The sequence below is a fragment of the Microtus pennsylvanicus genome, chromosome 1 (assembly GCF_037038515.1).
Source record: "Microtus pennsylvanicus isolate mMicPen1 chromosome 1, mMicPen1.hap1, whole genome shotgun sequence".
NCBI classification, from domain to species: Eukaryota; Metazoa; Chordata; class Mammalia; order Rodentia; family Cricetidae; genus Microtus; species Microtus pennsylvanicus.
In genome coordinates this window covers 84,388,445-84,408,259 of record NC_134579.1, presented here as the reverse complement: position 1 = coordinate 84,408,259, position 19,815 = coordinate 84,388,445, and the positions used below count along the sequence as shown (strand labels likewise).

Below are 19,815 nucleotides of genomic sequence, written 5' to 3'. Positions count from 1 at the left end.
TAAATCAAGCCACAGGGAATACTTTTGTTTCTATTCAAGTGGGACTTGCACACAGAGTTCATGGAGTGACTTAATATCCTTCCTGCAATCAGAATGGTATGCGGCACCAGTATCCTTCACACATAGCCAGTTCCTGAACATTCACAAACAAATGCCCATTCCCAAGGAAACAATCTCATTAGATGCCGCCTCCTGGAATATGTATTGTTCCTCTCGGAGACATGGCAGTGAGATCTTTTAAGATTACAGACCCTGGCTTCCCCTCGAAAATTCAACAGACTCTTAAACACACGGATCTAAGTGGGAACTCCATTTTCCAACAGCTCTTGACATTCCTGGTAGAGCCAACGGAATGATTTAGTTAGGTCTGTAGTCAGCAGGAAGGTGACTAGCTACTGACTGTGGATCTGGATGGGTCTGTCTTTTAAATGGTCACTAGTCAGGGACTTCCTTGACACTCTTTAGATCTGTCCCATATGGAGCATGCTTTAAGCTTTAAGTCTTTAAACGAAACAAACCATGAATTTTATTAATGTTCAGGGTACAAGGATTTTATTTGTTCCCTTTAAGAATGAAAAGGGATCACCTAGCAGCCCGAAGTAACGTAATCAACACTACCCCCTTGCCTTAGGAAGCCACAGCTCCTAAGTGTGTGTAGTCAGAGGCTCCGTTTGAAGGTGAAGAGTCACATTTATCCTTTAGCAAGAAAACAGTATCAACAAATCAGCGGTGACTATCCACACAAACACACAGACAGGAAAAGAATGTAATTCAAGCTGTCAGCCCAGTGGCCTTCAGCATAGACTCTCCCTGTTCCCCTTCAATGAAGATGCCCTATAAACTCCAGGCAGGCTGGAGATTAGTCCTTAGCTCTCTGTTCTTTCCCCAGTCAAATAAACAAGTGTTCGCTTTTAAAATGTGACCGGAGTATGAGTTTACCTGCAGAAAATCTACCCAACACACATACACACACTGAGTAAACCTGTCTCATTCGTTCGGTTTACACACGGAGGATTTGGAATTCATGATTCACGTCCGACTGGGAAATATTCTTGTGATTTATGCGGCGCTCAGTGCTCTCACAGACTGCTTAACACTGGAGTCTAAAGTTATCTGGAAGAGTTCCACGCAGCGTGGCATAGGAATCTGTGCGGTGTATAGTGCGAACGGTAACTTTCTAAGTAGTACAAGACAGAGCCAACAGAAATGAGCGGCACCCTGGCAGTGCCGGCAACTCACCTTGCTGAATTTTAGTCACTAGGTGATGGCGTGCTAGGATCCGGCTCATCCTGTAGGGAGAGCGTCTGGCAGTCTGATCAAATCGCAAGTACATCTCCTGGCTCTCAGGTGTCAAGGGATTTAGATAGTAGCAGCCTGCAGCCGGGGTCCTGGGCACCTGGCTGAACATCTCGGGAGAGTTCCCACTGCCACCTCAGCTGCCCGTGGCTGTTCGCAGCTGTCTCCAGCCTCGGCCAAAGGCACCGAGCCCCAGGAGAGAGCCACAGACCCAGCGATTTTTAAAAAGAAAAAGGAGTGCCAAAAGCCACAAGTCAGAATTCCAACCCTCCGGGTCCCTCATGTGACCCCAAGAGCCAATCAAAGCACGAGGAGAGGGGACTGGGCGTGTTCCGTCAGCGCGGAGCCGGGGAGGAGAGGCAGAACCAGCAGATCTTTCACACAGGGCTTAAAGCAAATATTGGATTGGAAGTACCAGGGGCTGACAAAGACCCCAAACCCCAGAGCTGAGAGAGGAGAGAGGCACAGAGAATTCAGAAGGGGACGAACAAGCCCTGGCACAGGAACCCGTTCAGGTTATGAAAGTTAGAGAAAGCGTTTTGGCTTTCCTAAAGTCAGCGGCAACTAGAATTTTTTTTAAGGGGTGGGGAGCTGCGTTACACTTCTTAAATAAAGAGTACGGGTCAAATAAGTACGGGTCACTGGGTATAAAATTTCAGCCTTCATTACAACGGAATTAATTAAGTAAAACGTTTCTAAACAAACCTTTTAATCCTATGTTGACACCAGAGGTAAAAAAAGAAGTTCCAAACAACCATGCAATGGAGCATCAAGGCTCTTATAGACAAGACATGAATAGACAACCCGTGCAGAGTTATGTACTCAGCACCCAGCCGTGCTCCTTTAATGTGTCTGCGTCCCCAGCTTTTAATCACTACGAAACAAATACAAAGTCCAGGTCCCATTGAAGCTGCCGCCAAGAACTACTACACGGGAAGCAGGTACACTGGCAGACTGTGGACAACCTGCAGAACCACAGGGAACACTTGTAAAGGCGTATAGGAAATATCTGGTCACGTGTGGAGGGGGTCTCGATTTAAAAAAGAAAAAGAGAAAGACAAACCCAATGCTAGTCGAACAATATCACATGACTGGGGTGAGGGTAGCAAGCCAGACCCAGACAGAGATATTAGATAGGCTTAAAAAAAACAGCCCCAAACAACAACAGAAATTGAGTCTGGGAATTCTGACATGGGACCTGGGGAGAGCTCTCTCTGCAGGAGAGTTCTGTACCCACAGCGTTCAGGCTGGAAACTGGGGAGCAGGGATACAGAAAACTGCTGCTCAGTTTGACCATATCTGAGGAACCACATAAGGCAAACCAGAATCTCTCCTCCCCATTTTCTCTTCAGAAGTGTTTGATGTCAAAAGGAAAAAAAAAAGAAGGAAAAGAAAAGAAGGAAAAAGGAAAAAGAAGAGAAGAGAAAAATGAAAGAAAAGAAAAAAAAGCCCACAGAAAACTTATTGCATTCTAAGCCCTGAGGTGATAAATAAAGTTCTTTGAGTTGCAAAGCTCATGTCCAGATTGTTCTCACTTTTGGCTGACTCAGAATGAAAAGCAGCTTACCTACCAACTAGAAACTTTCAATTAAAAGTGTAACAGGAAGCTGGAGAGAAGGTTCAGTGGTTAAGAGCACTGGCTGCTTTCCCGCGGACCTAGGTTGGATTCCTGGCACCCACATGGCAGATCTCCACTATCTACAAGCCCAGTTCCAGGGATCGCATGCCCTCTTTCTGTGTCTGTGGGTACTGCACTTGTGTGCTGCACATACATGCACTCGGGCACACAGGCGTACATATAAAATAATTCAGTCTTTAAATGTGTAACAAGACCAGTTAAGACCTTGCTTTTTGTTATTATTACTCCAAGCTGCTCATCAGCATGTAGTGTCTTTCCTTGTGGAAATTTTTGCTGGCCTAATTTTATAAGATACTGTCATGACAATAGTGAATGAGTCTCGTGCGATGACTATGCAAAAAAGAGGCAAGATAGTTTTCAGGTAGAAAAGGAGGAAATCGTGTAGAAAAGGATCAGACCATGGGCTCTGTGCTCTTATTGGGGTCTAAGATTCTTGTTCTCCTGTATCCTTTGTAGAAGGTAAGAGGTATGTAAGTAAAGCTTGGCATATTGGTAGCCTGGGTCTGAACCGTAGAAAGAATGAACTCTAACACAGTGTCAGATGGCGTTAGCTAGGCTCGCAGCATCAGCACCAACTGCTATGGGAGTGAGACATTACTGTCAACTACTTTGGGCATGTGCTTTTGGCTTGATGGTCCAACACCAAGGGCATGAAGCCATATAGGTGACATTATCACCTCTTCACTGGGGTGAGTGAGGGGATGGGAGAGAGTGGAGAAGAGAGAAGGAAGGGTTTGGTGTTTAGGAATACTGTATGTGGGCCAAGATGATAAGTAAAGGCAGGAAAAGGGGTGTAGCCATTTTATTATAGTCATGAATAACCTTAAAGGCGGGACATCCCAAGTACCTAGATTATGGTTCATTGCTTTCTTGGATACATTTTTTAAGTGTATGGAATGATTCTTCCTCAGAAGCATGCCAATAACTGAACAAACAATTGTGGCCTGTTGTTCTGTCTCCTTGCTTGTATGATGAGGCGTATGCTTCGAAAGAGACTACATTACCTTACTCTGAAAACACCAAGACTGTAACTATGTATGATTTGGCATATACGCACATTGACATGAAAGCAGCATTGCACAGATGAGTAATAGAGAACAAAAACTGAATTTGAAGGGGGATTTTGGAGTCTTGATTGAAAGAAATGCAACTTAGAACAAAGCCATATGCCACAAACGCCAGTCTTGTTTTTGGCAAGAGCATCCAAGGAGAAGATTCCCAACTCTTCTGTGCCACACGCAACACCCCTAATTCTTTTTTTTTTTTTTTTGGATTTTTCGAGACAGGGTTTCTCTGTAGCTTTTGGTTCCTGTCCTGGAACTAGCTCTTGTAGACCAGGCTGGCCTCGAACTCACAGAGATCCGCCTGTCTCTGCCTCCCAAGTGCTGGGATTAAAGGCGTGCGCCACCACCGCCCGGCAACACCCCTAATTCTTATATTAGAGCCCAGGTTGCGTCTGTTAATCAAGCCAACTGCCCACAATGTTTTTGTCACTTTATATTTCTAAAGCCATTTATTTAAAGCAGATCGGTGATACCATTGAAAACTTGTTTTGTGGTAACTTATAGGCATTGCGATGAAACCTTTGCTCATGAATTGCTTTTATCCTGCAGTCCTAGTGGGGAAAAGCTCAACAGCGGTGGGCAGTTCTGTTCTCTTTAAAGTTACTGCTGATTTCTCTGGACGTGTCCACCCTGGATATCATGGAGACAACTGTCACTCCACTCTGGTGAGCAACTAAGTGGAGAACTAAGTGCTGAGGGAGGGAGGGAGAAAGAGAGAGAGAGAGAGAGCAAAAGATCCAAATACAAGAGCATCTTCCATGGCTTATCCTTTCTTTCATTCTAATTTCTTTAAACATGGGGAGAAGTGTGTGGTATTGGAGTCTAGTTTTCACTCAGCTTTTCTTCTCTGCTGATCAAGAACAATCTTTGCAGGCATAGAACAAGCAGATGTACATTAAAACAAAGGGCAGAAGAAAAGAAGCAAAGACAACAGAGCTAACTAACCGTGTTGGGGCATCCACTGCATGCCAGGCCTCTGCCTGTTTCTAACCAATCTCCTCAGCAGCTCGTGAGGTACCACATTTTATAGAAAAGGAAATAGAGACCCATGGAGGTGAAGTAATGGCACAGGTCACAAGCAAAGGCCAGCAGAGCCACTGTGTGTCTCCAAGCCAATGACATTGTTATTATCTTTCTCTTATCACTTACTTGGAACAGGAAAGACGAAGTCCCACACTGTAAAAGATGCTGGAGAAATCATTAGGTGATAGAATTTTGGGAAAGTTTGTTGGAAATCATCATAGACCTCCTTACTGGTATGCAATCCTGGGATGTGCAAATGGAGGTACAAGCACGGGATGGATCAAATCCCACTAAGACAGATCTGCACATCCTAAAACGCCAAGTCAGAGTCCAGAACACTTGACCAATGACGGACACGGGACCTCTTAGGAGCGATGGCTGAGAAGCAGACTCAGCTCTAAGGGGAGTGGTGACTGTGCCCACACGACCTGGTCCATGCGATGAAGCTGCTGTGCAGCTATCTCCACTGAATCGAAACATTTCCTTACAGAGGGAATGAGGGGACTCATAAGATCCGGAAGTAAACTACATTTTCAAGGCTCAGAAAATGTGGAAGGTTCCAGATTCGCAAAGTCCAATGACGTTATCTCAGCAGCAGCAATCACTGGGGGAGCACACCATTGCACTGGGATGAGCAGAGAATCCTGCAGACTGTGCAGGGAGCTCCAAGGGTGCAGTACTGTGAGTCACCCGAGCTGGGCCGGGCATGCAGCTGTATGCTCCTTTAGGTAACCTCTTTCCCACGTCACAGTGAGGACTTCCATAAACTCACTGGCTTACCAAACTATTCTGGGGTGGAATGATTTCTTTTGGTGTGCCATCATGTCATTGTCCTCTGCCTCCTGCTTATTTCAAGGCCAATGACAATTGTTGGGACTGTGCTGTGGTAGCCATTCTCAAGGTAAATACTCCAGGTACAGTCAAAGGTTTGAACTCTGATCAAAAAAAAAAAACCAACTTGAGATATTCAAAATGCCTGAATCTTTTGATGGATGACCCCAGATTGGCCCCCGTGGAATCCTGCACACATATAGCAGAAAACTAGGCGTGCTTTGACAGAAGCCAGGAAGCTCTTTCATCTATCGGTTGCTCCTTCTACTCCTTCACACACATTCCAGCCTCCTCAGCAGGCCTCTGTGTGGAGGGAGCCAAGGTACTGCCGCTGCCAAGCAGGGGAATGCTTGAGATACAAGTAGCAGGCAGAAGAGATGCAGAACTGATTTAATAAGCTGCTTTTGAAATCATATGAACCCATAGGTGCAGGTGGATGTTAGAGCCTTCCTGTGGGGTGGACGCTATTTAAGATGTGTGGGCCTAGCTCTGTGCCAATGGCCTTCCCAGTCTACGAGCACTACAGGCTTAATGCTAAGTGCCTGCAAGCCCGTGGTGCCAACACTCGCAGCTATGAGCACAGCTCATATTGGATCCCCAGCGTCACAGCATGGCTCCCATTTAGAGATCAGATGCTGCTAGAGTCTTAGTACTGAGCATGGCCAGAGGTTAATTCACCCTGAATGGGCCCTAGGAACCATCCGTTCTAGTTCAGATGGCCAGTGAGCTGGTCTGTCTTGGCCTGGTGCCATGAGCCGTATCCAACCAAACCAAAGCTGACTTTGCTCACTTTTTTTCACAGGTCAGAGGTCCCCTCCCCTTCCACCCATGAGGCTCATCGGTTAAAACCTACTGCTGTTTGGGGCTGGAGAGCCAGTTCAGCAGTTGAGAGCACTGGCTGCTCTTCCCGAGGACTGAGTTTTGTTCCCAGCACTGGCATGGCAATTCACAATCATCATAACTCAAATTCCAGGGGATCTGACTCCCTCTTCTGACTTCCACAGGCACTGCACACACATGGTGCACATACACACATGCAGGCAGAACACTCATGCACATAAAATAATTTTTAAAAGCACTCTACTGCCTTCAGAACATCACCATGACTATACCCTAGTTTATCTGCAGTCAGACCTGCAGATAGTCATATGGTGCGTTAATTACCCGAGGCTCCTACTTGCTCTGTCAAACCCATCTGCGCACGGCATCTGTTGTGAGCAGTTTGTAGGCCTGGGATTCAGGAGGGACATTAAACGCCTTCTAACCATCCAGCTGATTAGCGCCATCGCAGCTTTCCTGTGAGATCAATCTATCCTCTCCCTTCCCATACAGGCCACAGTTTCTCACAGAGAATCCCGAGCTATTCTCCTGTACAGTTTCTAGCCAGCAACCTTAATTCTGCTATGGGGAGTGCAGCAGGACCAATCTATTTTTTCTCACAAAGGACCGTCCTTCAGGTGCTACCAGACTCGTTATATGTCATTCATGGGACCCTTCTGTAGGCTAGACATTCCTTCTCCTCTCTCCTCATGATATAACTGTTCCTTGGGGTGTTTGCTTTTGTTTGTATTTACTTCAGTCTGCCGCTATCCCTTTAAAAATGTGGCACTTTTCCTAAGCTCAGAAGCCCAGACACAGCTAAGCATCGCAGTACTATGGCAGCAGCGTGCAGACCGAACAGTATCAGTCTTGCCCTTCTGTAATCTAGTGTGACATTAGGGGAGATTTTGTTTGTAGTAACTTCCTTTTGCTTATTTGTGAGCTCAGCTCGTGCATCACTGCGGTTGGTGTGAGACCGAGGGCACGGTCCTTGCACGTGAGTGACTTGTCAGGGATGGAAAAGAAATCACCATCACGCCACTTTTGAAGTGCTGAGTGGGAGGCTCTGTCTGTTGGCCCAGACCATTTTGTGGCTGACAGAAAACTGCGTGGTGTTTATGTGTCCTAATATCTGGACTCAACAGCTTTGAACTCAAGGGTGAGACTTTAAAGTTTCTGGAATCCTTGAGATGGCTTCCACTCGTGCTTCTTGTCTCCAGTGGTCTACTTTTACATAGCTTGTTCTGGTGATAAACAAAAACTTTTATCATTCAAAAAGCAGAGAGCAGTGTGCATTTGGTGGGCAGCTAGGAGAGAAGAAACAAAACAAGAGAGAGAACGTCTTTTTGGAATTTCAAGCCTCACAGCCCTGTGTGCTTGGTAGGTGGTAATGTGAGACTCTGTGGAGGGTCCTTAGCCTTAGGGAAAGCAGGTTATGTCTGGCCTTTGAAAAAAAAACTATACCTATTTTATGTACGTAGTATGGTAGTTTGATCTATGTATGCGCATTGTATTAATCTCCACAGCCATATTAACATATTTATCAACACCCATGGTTGCTGGGGGTGAGGACATTTAAAATCCGCTTTCTGATTTAATTTTAAGTAAACATTCACTATACTCATCTCTGCACACTGATCTCCAGAATTTATCCAGCCTGTGATGGAGAAGTCTCACTCTGACCAATGTCTCCTATTCCGCCCATCCCCCTTCCTTAGTCCCTAGCAAGCTCTGTTCTGCCCTCTGCTTCTATGAGCTCACTTCTCGATTGTACGTGCAGGTGGGATCACGTAGCATTTATCTTTGTACATCTGGCTTGCTCTGCTTAGTGTAGTGTCTCCAGGTTTGCCCACTGAGTGGTTCTGTAAGGCCTGGGGTGGGGTGAGGGGAGGGGATGTTTACGTCTTAGCGAATATAGGTGCCTAAATATGCGGAGCTTCTCCTGAGATTTCTTATCTCAGCAGAACTTGGTGACTATCAGAGCTCACAGTGGCCTCTGAACAACCTCCCAGAGCGCCACCATAATCATATTGAGTCTCATGGCACAGACCTGTTTAAACAGCCCAAGTACTGCACGGATCGCCAGGCGTGGCCGCCTTCTCCTTAGCCTGCCCTGCCGGCATGACTCATCACTAATCAATCACAAAAGAATGCTTCTGAGCACCAAAAATGTGTTTGCTGCAAAGGACAGAACATCTCGGAGATATTCCTGTGATTTGTAATAAATATAAAATACCTTCCTTCATTTCCAGGCTTTGGGGGTCTCAGGGGCTAGCCTAGATCTTGGCTTGTTCTCAGCGTGGGTTACATGAAGAGACCTAGTTTTGGTGTTTCATTAATCAATCAACAATTTTGCAAGTAAAACATAAAGGAGGCAAGGTAGTGTGGAATGCACAAAGGTTACAATTTTTTAGAATTAGAAATGTATAGTATAAAAGAATAAAGAAAATTTGCTAGAGGGTAATTATGGCTGTGGATGATGCTTCTTGAATTTCCACTTTTCAAACATTCTAACTAATTCCATCTCCTTATGATGAAAAGATAAAGCCTAACCTGTAGTTCACACTAGAGGATGTAGAGGAGAAGCCTTAGTCTTAGGGAAATTCCAGCGCTCTCAGTGAAGGAAGGCAGAGAGAAAAAGATACCCATCGGCGGTGCAAAGCCTGTCCTTCAAGGCTTGGGCCCCTGAGTTCCAGACACAGTAAAGTAAAATTCCAGTGCTCAAACACTTAGGGAAGGGAAGACAGAGTCTCTTCATTTCTCTTTGCGAACACTGCCATGTGCATACATTCCTACATGACTGCCTCCACCCCACCGGGGGACTGGGTGCCCTGCTCAGGGGACAGACAACACCGCGTCTAGTTGCCTGCACACTCATCTCCCCTGACCACGGGAGCTTTGCTTTCTCAGGCCCCACTTCAACCACGCTACGTTCGCTCATACGGCTCTGTTGTTGTAAAGACCTGAGCGTTGCCACTCCACTGCTGTTTAAGCTGTGGTCTCTGTGGTGGCTACAAATGGTTTACACGCCAAAAGCCTAGCAGAGACGTCTACACAAATGCAGACACATGCACACACATACATGTGAATGCACACACACACTTCTGCATGCACACGAGAATGCTCATGCACATACACAAGCTGGTCACACAAGCACATTCATTGACAACTGGATGGGTGCAATAAGTGATGACAAATGAACGGATCAAAACCTAACCCAAAAGATGAAAATTAATCTCGTGTGACTTCGATGTCCAGTATGCATTCATAAAAGGCTAGGTATGGGGACAGTTTCTTGTAATAGTAGCTGTGGGGATGCGGGACATGTAGATGCCCGGAGCTCAGTGGCTGGCTACACTAGCTTACGTTTGCAAGCGCTAGGCTACTGAGAGCTCCTCTTTGGACACCACCTGCGAGGAATGACATACGAAGATGTCGTCTGGATTTCACATGCTTGTACTTATGTGTTCGTGTGCATACACACACAAGCACCACATAAATTTGAACATACACATTCAAAATGATCATTAAAAAAATGAAGCTTAAAAAATAAACAGCCATAATTTCCCAATGCAAGTTCTCGAAGGCACCTCAAGGTCTTTCTGCTGTCAGAAGAGAGTAGGTTTGGGGAATCTTTTTGCAGCCAGTGCTTCCCATTGATATTCTTCTGTAACTTCCACCTTGAAGGGGTTTTTTTCCCCTTGGAAAACATAGGCTGGTATATTTATTTCAAAATGGTTCTCAGGGCTATAGCTCTTCCTTCCTAGTCATTTGGGCCTACGGAGAGCAGGCTTAGAAAGACTTCTCATCAGCAAGCAGAGCAGAAGTTAGTAAGGCTGACATGCAGCGAGGCAACGCTAAGGTCAAGGACCGGCACTGCTCTGCCCCGGCAGTGCGCACGCTTAGAGAAGAGAGGGGGCAAATGCATGGCTATCTGGAGGAGAGAGAAAAAAACCAAGGCGCCATCAGCAAAGCCTGGCCGCGAGCACTGTCTGTGCACCAGTGCTGAACCAAGAGGCTCTGCAAGCTGAGAACTGACTGTGACATTTATTACATATATCCAGTGCGGACTCGGCTCCATCACCTTTGGGGCTAGGATGCTGATGTTTTGGCAGTTCATATTCTTTGAAGACTTGTGTGACAGGCAGCGTTTCAAACAGCTAACATGAGTATCTCACCTAATTCCAAAAGGATCCTAAAAGCTAGCGACTATTTTTCATCTTTGCATGTAGTGAGGAAACTACACCCTCGTCTCCTGCTCTGGCTGCCCCCATTCACAACTGTACAGTTTATCTCTTTAACTAAAGCCTCGGTATTTGCATATTCCAACTAAGTATGGAAAGAGTCTCCAACTCATGAAAAGAATGAAGTCCAAAGTCTTCTCTGTAGATAGGCGGTGGTGGCACACGCCTTTAATCCCAGCACTCAGGAGGCAGAGATAGGCAAATCTCTGAGTTTGAAGTCATCCTGGTCTACAAACAGAGTTCCAGGACAGCCAGGGCTGTTACACAGAGAAATCCTGTCTCAAAAAACAAACAAAGGAACAAAAACAGTTCTCTGTCCGGGATTGAAGTCATGAACCATTGTCAAAGGGACTTAAGAATTTGTGGATTTTTATAAAAGCAAGATCTGAAAATTGTCCCCATGGATACCAAGAGATGCCTTTACTTAAGACCATATTAAGGAGATGAAGAACATAGATCAGCCCTCACCTGGGGATACCAACAAGTGACGCAGCTGCAACGCTGTGTGGTGAAAATTATGTTGTATTAACACAGAAGTGCATGGACCAGCCTGGTTAGCCTCCCTATAAGGGGATACGCAGAGGGGACTCAGAGAAAGTCTTACAGGCAGTTAGTTTATAGGCCGTGTTGATCTTCTCACCAGCACTTTGGAGGCAGACCCAGTATCCAACAAATCCGAATTCTGCACTAAGGGATCAAATTTGATGTTACTCCTTCTGTGCACACAGGGCATCACTTCTTCATTTGGAAAGCACAGAAGGGCTGGAATCTTTTCAGTCCCAAACCTACCACATATTATGCATTTGTCAACAAATACTTTAAACAGTTACCGGTAAAGAACAATTGTGGTGTTTCCTTGCTAGTCTGCTTTTATCAAAGGGCTGCCTACTTAGAAAAGCTTCTGGGCAGAATTCCATTGTTTCATTCTACTGCTGGATTTCCTGGACCGCCACACAAAGGGGCTATATTTGGGGAAACAATAGTACTGCAGCACATGGGGCTTTAGCTGCATTTGCTCCAGGACACTCGACGAGAACACCTCATTGGTTGTCTCTGGAGGAGAACAATTAGACCGTGGCCACCTCCTCAGATAGTAATCATCACCGGTTCTAGAATCAATCCATTTCCTGATTAATAATTTTTAACTTTACTTGTTACTTCTTCTGACAGAAATGCTCCTGTTAGGTAAATGACAGACAGTTCATTGCTAAGGTGTGCTGCAGCCAACAGGCTTGGGAAATTTGTAATCGATTTTTTAAGTATCGAACAGCACCTGTCAACATGCATATCTGCATTTTAAGAGTGTGTGAATCTGAAAAATGACTTTTTGTCTTCTATTTTCCAGTCAAATGTCTTTTAAAACATGACTTGTCTCATGAAGAACACAAATGTTGTCTGAGGGAATGGCTCAGTTGCTTAACCACCTGCTATGTAAGTATGAGGACCCCACCATCCACATAAAAACCTGGGAGTTCCAGCACACTCCGCAACCCCGGCCCCATGGAGTGGAAACAGGAAGATTCCTGGAGCTTGTGGACCAGTCAGTCCAGGTAATCAGAGAGCTCCAGCTTCAGTGAGAGACCTTGGCTTGGAAAATAATGTAGAGAGCAATAGAAGAAAAAAAATCAGATGTTGACTTCTGGCTTCTACAGGAACATACATGCATAATACACACTGACACACATGCACACACATGTGCACACACACACATGCGCATACACGCACACACGTGCACACACATGTACACACACATGTGCATACACATGCACACACAGATGTATGCACCCACGGACCCATAATGTTTCCTATAAAGGAGTTTGGGAATGAAGAAATAGATGTTCTTAAGCCCTACCTAGCCTGTCCCCATATGATTTCCTTCATAAAGAATCTAATTTCTAGAAATTAACAAGGTACAAAAATGATCTCCTACTGATTCATTATTTTAAGACTTCACAGTTGGTCTACTTCTCTAAAGGGAGAGGGAAGGAGAAGGGAAAGAGAGGCCATTTGCTTCCTGGGTGCTAGACATTTGATTATAATGCTACTTAGTGATGTTCGTTCCAAGTACTTCCGCTCTCTGTGGTCCTAGGGACCAAACATAGACCCTTTGTGTACAAGGCAAACACTGTGCCCTGATCCCTGCTACTGTTCTTTTCAAATGAAGGTCAGGGAGGCAGCGAGCAGCAACTCCTCGTTCAGTTCTTGGGAGACTATGTTGCCAGTTCTCTCCTATGTGTGTAGATGGTTTTAATTTTCCCTTTGCTAAACAAAAATGATGGTGGTTCTTCTGGGCATAGATTAGTTAAGGCAAGAGCTTTATTAAGAAAGTCACTACCTACAAGGAAACAGAACTTTCTGGGCCCAGCAAGGGTGCTTGCAGTGTGAACTCAGCATTTGTCACGCATGCACAACACCTGTGCGAACTCAAGTCAGCCAAAACCCCGGCGTGGCCAGTGGAGGTGGGCACAAAGTCCCATGCCTACCTACTGGTGAGAGTCATTCTTAAAGATGAGGCCCTTGGTAGGTTGGCCGTACTCCAGAAGGTGACACTCCAAGAGTATATGGGCAGTTAAAAACTGTGAAAAGAATTGAGAATGAAAAGTTGGGTGACTGGGGAAGGGGTAGATGGGTCCAGGAGGAGTTTGGGGGAAGGGCGAATATAATCAAGCTCCATTGTAGGAAATGCTCCAAGAATTCGTTTTAGAAAGAGGAAAAAGGATTACAAGAAAGGAAATTCTGATGCGACTGCAAAAGGAAAATGGTTTTTGCAAATTATATCCTTAGATGCAGGGTGTGGGGGTACACAACTTTGATCCCAGCATTTGGGAGGCGGAGACAGTAAGATCTCTCTGAGTTCAAGGTCAGTATGGTCTACAGAAATGAGTTCCAGGCCAGTCAGGGCTGCACAGTGAGACTCTGTCTCTAAAACAAAAAGACAAAGGTCATGTCCTTAGGATTACAAACTTTTTTTGTCTGTCTCCTTTAGGGGAAGTCATGCATCCCTAAGCTGTGGTTCCCTCTATCTGCACGGACTGACACACAGTGGTCATTATAACACTGAATAGGGCAGGACAGAGTGAACTACATGCTGCCGGTTCCTCTGTGATCTAAACTCGCCCTGCTGGCTCCTCTCCTTTCATTATAACAAATAACAGAACAAATGAATGTGAGCATTCATGAGAGGCCATTAACATTCAGAGCTTGTCGAAAATGGGCTGCTTTCTTACTCGGCTCGCATAAAATTTAGTAAAGTAGATGCGATACTTTCAATTCCTGTGTGTTAAAACATCTCATGGGCAGGAAGATGCAGCCCAGAGCGTAAAGGATTTAGGCAGGATCGATCTGCATATGTGGTGGTTTGAATGAAGAACATCCTGCAGAGTCTCGGGCATCCGAATGCTTGGGCCCCACTAGTGAAGCTGTTTGGGAAGGTTTGGGTGGTACAGCCTTGCTGGAGGAAGTACATCAGTGAGGGCGGGCTCTGAGATTAAAAACCACTCTCGCCACTTCCTGTTCACTTTGTCTGCAGTATGCTGTGGGAAAGGATGTGAGCTCTCGGCTTTCTGCTTCTGTCGCCGTGTTTGCCGTCCGCTGCCATGTGTCCTCACCATGAGAGCTCTAAGCCTCTAGAACCACAGCCATTATAAACTCTTTCTTCTTCGAGCTGCTTGGTCACAGTGCTTTATCACAGTAAGGGAAAAGTAACCAATACAGCATGTGTATTGAGTCTAAAGCCATGCATTTAGTCAAAAAATATTTACGACATTCCTTTGGGGCTGTGGGATAAAGCAACTATTCATGAGCACTATGGGTAGGTTAGGGTGGGACCAAGGTCCTCTCTCAACATAAGCAGAAAGCAATTTCATATGAGACATTGTTTATACTATGCTTTTCTTTCATGGGAATTATCTTCATACACGAGACATTCTTTATACTGTGCTTCTCTTGTACGCAAAAAGTTCCATGTTGAAAGAAAAATGGTGTTATTTCTCGAATTCCTTGAAACACACTCAATGTTCTTAGTAAAAGACAAAATGTGTTCACTAAACATATAGTTCCAATCAGAACAAATGGTTGTTTTTCTTTTTAAAGTTGCTGTTGAGCCATCACGTGAAGCATACCTGTTTTTCTTTAATATACATGTGCAGTGGTAACTTACAATCGCCAAACCATTTTTACTGGTTATCTATGGTTTCATTTATTTCTGTACTCAAACCTACTTTTTGAAAAAATTTTCACTACATTTTCTTTGTTTGTGAGTGTGTGTGTATGTGTGTGAGTCCGTGAGGGTGGAGATCAGAGCAGAACTTGTGGGAGTTGTTGTCATCCACTGTGTGGGCTCTGGGAATTGAACTCAGATTGTCACGGGTGGCAGCAAGTGCCTTTACTCCCTGAGCTGTCTGGCCCACTGTGTGTTCATAAAGAGCATCAAGCCATTTTGGTTTAAGAAAAAAACCACTGTTCCTCTTTTCTTTCTCCCAAATGCCAGTTTTAGGTTTCAGGTGCCACCTCGCTGGGGAAGGTTGCCTCTAAATCAGAATTCCCTTGGCAGGAACACTGTGTGCCTAAACTCCTGTCCTGACACACAGAAATGCACTTGCCTGTCCCTCCCTCCTTCCTCTTGCTCTCCCCTCCACTCCGTCCCACCTTCCCCTTGTCCATGGTTCTACCTTTGTTTTGGCAGCTCCGCTTGACTCCCTGTTTTAAGTTCCAGGTCAAGAGATGGTGTCATTAAAACAAGGAGAGAATAAGAAACTGGGCGGTTCCCAGAGTGCGGTGCAGGAATCCTTTCTGACCTGTGTGATGCTCTCTGCTATGTGGACGCATGCCTCCTGCATGAGTCAGTTCAGAAGGGAATGCTAATTCATTGGAGCCGACGTGCGGCAACATGGTTTTGCGCTCCCAATCAAAACAAACGAAAACTCTGCAAGGTGAGTGTGAATACCTGCTGTTGGCTTTAGAGACGGCTTTATTTGGGAACACCTTATTCAGATCAAAGCAACAACAAAACCTGTAATAATAAACAAGACACATTCCACAAAGAATGAAGAACTGTTTACTTGCTGAGCCAGATTGAACAGATATCAACTCAAAATCTTTTTCTAAGCAATAGCATTCTTTGTAGGTGGTGGCGACATTTTTAGCCAATTTGAACTAAATTTAAAATGCCCATATCCAAATTATTAGAAGTGAAATTCAGAGCCCAATCTTATGATTTGCTTTTAATCTCCTTGTAAAATGACCATCTTTGTTGCTGGACATTCATAAGGACACTAAAAGTAACCCAGAAACAAACATATAAAAGTCATAGGAGAGTCCAGTATAAGGAAATCTAATTGAAGATGCCAGTTTTGAGAAGTTTTTCCATGAGTTCATTGCCTGGGATATATGGTATTAGAAAAACAGGGCATTTGGAAGAAAGAGTCCCTTATCCCTGGGGGGAAATTTATGGCAGTGTAGCATGAATAAACGCTTGTTTTAGTAATAAAAAGTTATACGAACTCCCTAAGTAGAGCCAGCAACCGCACTGAATATTTCCATTTGTTCATCCTCCTGACACCCAGTCTGTGGCCAGCAGCCCGAACAGCTGGCCTCCCAGCTTGCTGCACTTTCATGTGTGGATTGCCTTGACAGAAGAGTGCCCTCCATCCAGTCCTCCAGTGGATTTATGTTTACATCTAAGTGCTCTTTAGCAACTTCTCTCCTGAAGAGCATTCCACACCTACTTGTCCAAACTCTACTTTACTGCCCCGAGGTGATTTTGTATATTCAAATGGCATGGAGTACAATTCTACTCTTTTTTTTTAATAGTGTATTAGCAATAAAACCAGCATTGGGAGAGATGAAATGACCGCAGTGATACTGCCAATGATAAGGAGCCCAAGCACCCACCCACGTCTTCTTTTCTTTAAGGCAACCGGCAAACCCTTTTTACATGACTAGATTCGTAGCTGCTTGTTGCATCTGAAACCTTTCACTTGAGCCTGGTGTAACAATCCAAGCACTTATCTGTCTGTTGACCCAACTCTGTTTGTGTGACACATGTACTTTTAATACTATTGTTTTGTATTTTAATCTTCTGATAGGTATCTCTTCCACAATATGTTTCTGTGGGCCACACCACCTGGAACTGTAAGTTAGTCCTGTCCTCAGCATGCAAAAGCCCAGAGCAAGATGTAGCATACCCGCATTATGAAGACCTGGTATGGGTCTACTATCTGGAAAACAATCCATTTTTCGGGAATGAAGTGACGGCAAAGTGAATTATGAAATATATTAAGCCACACCCAGTCCAAGGGATAAGGCCTGTACTGACACTCATCTGTAGGCAGAGGCACCACATAAACTCCAAAGCTGGCAAAATCTAATGAGGACTATGCTAAGGGCAACAGACAAAGCAGTCATGGGCCATCAGTTACCCCCTGGCATCAATAGCAGAATTCCAGGGCATGCTGGGTGGAATGTCGTAGGCTTGGGAGAAATGTTCAGACATATTACTTAGATAAGAACGTTAGCATAACGCACTGTGGCAAAATGCCAGTTCTCTGAATCAAGACAGAATGAAAGGTGAAATGATTGTAACTCTGATTAAGCACAAACATCATGCCAGGCTCTTAGCCGTGTGTTTCTTTCACGCATGTTTACTGAGTACTTGCTAAGTGAATGAAAACAATATTTTGTTAAGTTATCATAACAGCCAACGATACAACCAAACACCAAGTGATACCAAGATTGTTATTCCCATGCTACAAAGAGAAAGCCAGAAAGTTAAATAGTAGAGCTAGAATTTACTCATAGGCCAGTCAGAATACCAAAAGCTGGTCTACTTCCCCAATAACAACACTTCCAGTAAAATACTGGCCCTTTATGTCTACTGTGTAATTAATATGTATGGAGTTCTTTTTTTTTAATTTAAATGCACTTTATTTTTAGACAACCTACATGACATGTTTTTTCTTTAAAGAAAAAAAAAAGGAAAAAAGAAAAAAACAATGTCTCCACTCCAGATAAATCATGGTCAAAATAAGAGCTCAAGGTGACATCAGTCCCATTTGTCCTAAGTCCTGGTGTTGTATGGAATGGGAAGCAGCAGACAGTTCTGGTGACAGGTGATAGATCCAATTTGTTAACATTTCTCCATCTCTAAGCCATCCTTGAAGAAAATCATGTATGGAGTCACGCCATCTTCACGGTAGTCCAGGAGAGCAACCATGCCATCTGGATTCATGTTCTCACCAACAAAAAACTGGTAGTTATTGAAATTAGCAAGGATGTGCTTAATTTGCTCTGCAGCCCCAGTCATAAAAGGCTTTACTCTTTCTGGTTTCTATTCTTCAAGTTTGCCTTTGAGTGATTTCATGTAATCTTTGATGTACTTTTTGTAGGCCTCTTTTGTGAAGCTGGTTTCTTGTAAGTGGTGGTTCATGACAACGTCAACACCAGTGATACTGTGCTTTCGGTACCTTCGCCCTCTGGGCCTTCCCACCAATGAGAGAGTCATCGATGTTACCCTCTGTTCTACTGACCATCTTGCCTTCCACCTCCAGGCACAGCCCATCCGCGATCTCCCGGATCTTGTAGATGTCGGAGAACAGCTCGTCATGGCTGCTGATGTCCCGGTAGATGATCATGGTGGCGTCTGGGGATGGCAGCGCTAGCCTGACAGCGCGGAGCGAGCTCGGTGCAGCAGGAGCAGCGCTTGGGGGGAGGGGGGAGCGGGCGGAAAAGCTGTATGGAGTTCTTGAGACCAAGAGTTATGCCATTTGTAAATACCCTATCTGGTAGTGTATCAAGTAGAATGTACAATATTCGCTGAGGAGAGTACAAATGAGTGAATAAGTTGTGAGATCAAAAAATGAGGTAGCAGTCATATAAATGATGAAAACATACTCTGTTAGGTGGCAGTTTAAAACATTTATAAAAGATTTGGATGATGTGTGTGCTCTATAACATCCTTGGAAAGAGAAACAACATAAAAAATTCTGTAAAATATTCTACCAAAACCAGACATGTTCATCTCCATTGATATCAAAAAAATAATCTTATTCGAGTTCCCGTTTGATGCCTGTCTTTGTAACACAAATGTGAAGGGGAAACTACAGAAGCATGAATTAGCATATAAAAGTTCTTGGCAAGACTTCGCTTTTCTCCTTCATCCAATTCATCAAATCCTTCCATAAAACTGAGAAGGATTTTCAGAAATATTCATTGTGATGTGATCTGAGCATCTGGTCGACCTCTTTCAGTAGAGGTTGGGAGGTAAAATTAAACGGCACAGCTCTGAATTTATTTACATAAATCAGACTTCGAATTTTATATGTCAACAGAAGTTTTGGCTGTCTGATAGGACCAGAATATCCCTAAAGGGCTCTGGTTGGCAACGCCATCATCCATTCATAACAATGGTAGTTATTAACTGTCAGCAATATCTTCATGGTTAAGCGAACCAATCTTTGTAGAACTAAGAAACTGTGCTTCTAAAGATGCAGAATTTCAGACTCTGGGATTTCCATTGACTGGGAATGTTCCCAAAAGAAATTGGAATGAAACTTAAATTTAACACCTTTTGACTTTGCTAAGTCAAAGTATTCAACACCTCCGTCATCTTATTAAAGCAACAGACATACTAAACATCAAAAAGGAAAGGCCAAAAATCTCATAATAAAGAAAAAAATGTCCGTTGGAATTTCAAAATAACATTTTCCCTGTGGAATCCTGAGCTCCATCCAATTGCAACCCAGGAAATAGCATTGAAAAGCAGTGCTTGGTACTCCTGGATGGTGTGGATCTATCTCTAAAATGAGTGCTGGGGCTATGGACTTGCCTTGCACGTTTGTGCTACTTCTAGCTAGCAACTGTGACTGCTTTCAAACTCAGGTCTACGGAGGCTCTGAGATCT

At 44.4% G+C, this 19,815-nt stretch overlaps 1 protein-coding gene and 1 pseudogene across 4 annotated transcripts in view; both read right to left on the bottom strand.

Annotated features, from left to right (window-relative positions):
• Nucleotides 1–19,815, bottom strand: part of Stard13 (StAR related lipid transfer domain containing 13) — a 211,555-nt gene that overhangs the window by 162,614 nt on the left and 29,126 nt on the right. The window contains exon 1 of one of the 4 annotated variants that reach the window (XM_075971333.1): nt 1,240–1,538. The exons of 2 other annotated variants lie outside the window; for them this stretch is intronic. In XM_075971333.1, coding sequence (XP_075827448.1) covers nt 1,240–1,408 — 169 coding nt within the window. In that variant the 5' untranslated portion in view covers nt 1,409–1,538. Of the gene's footprint in view, nt 1–1,239; nt 1,539–19,815 lie in introns of those variants that run through there. One more of the 4 variants, XM_075971349.1, reaches the window with a different exon arrangement.
• Nucleotides 17,820–18,580, bottom strand: LOC142849380 (translationally-controlled tumor protein-like; annotated as a pseudogene).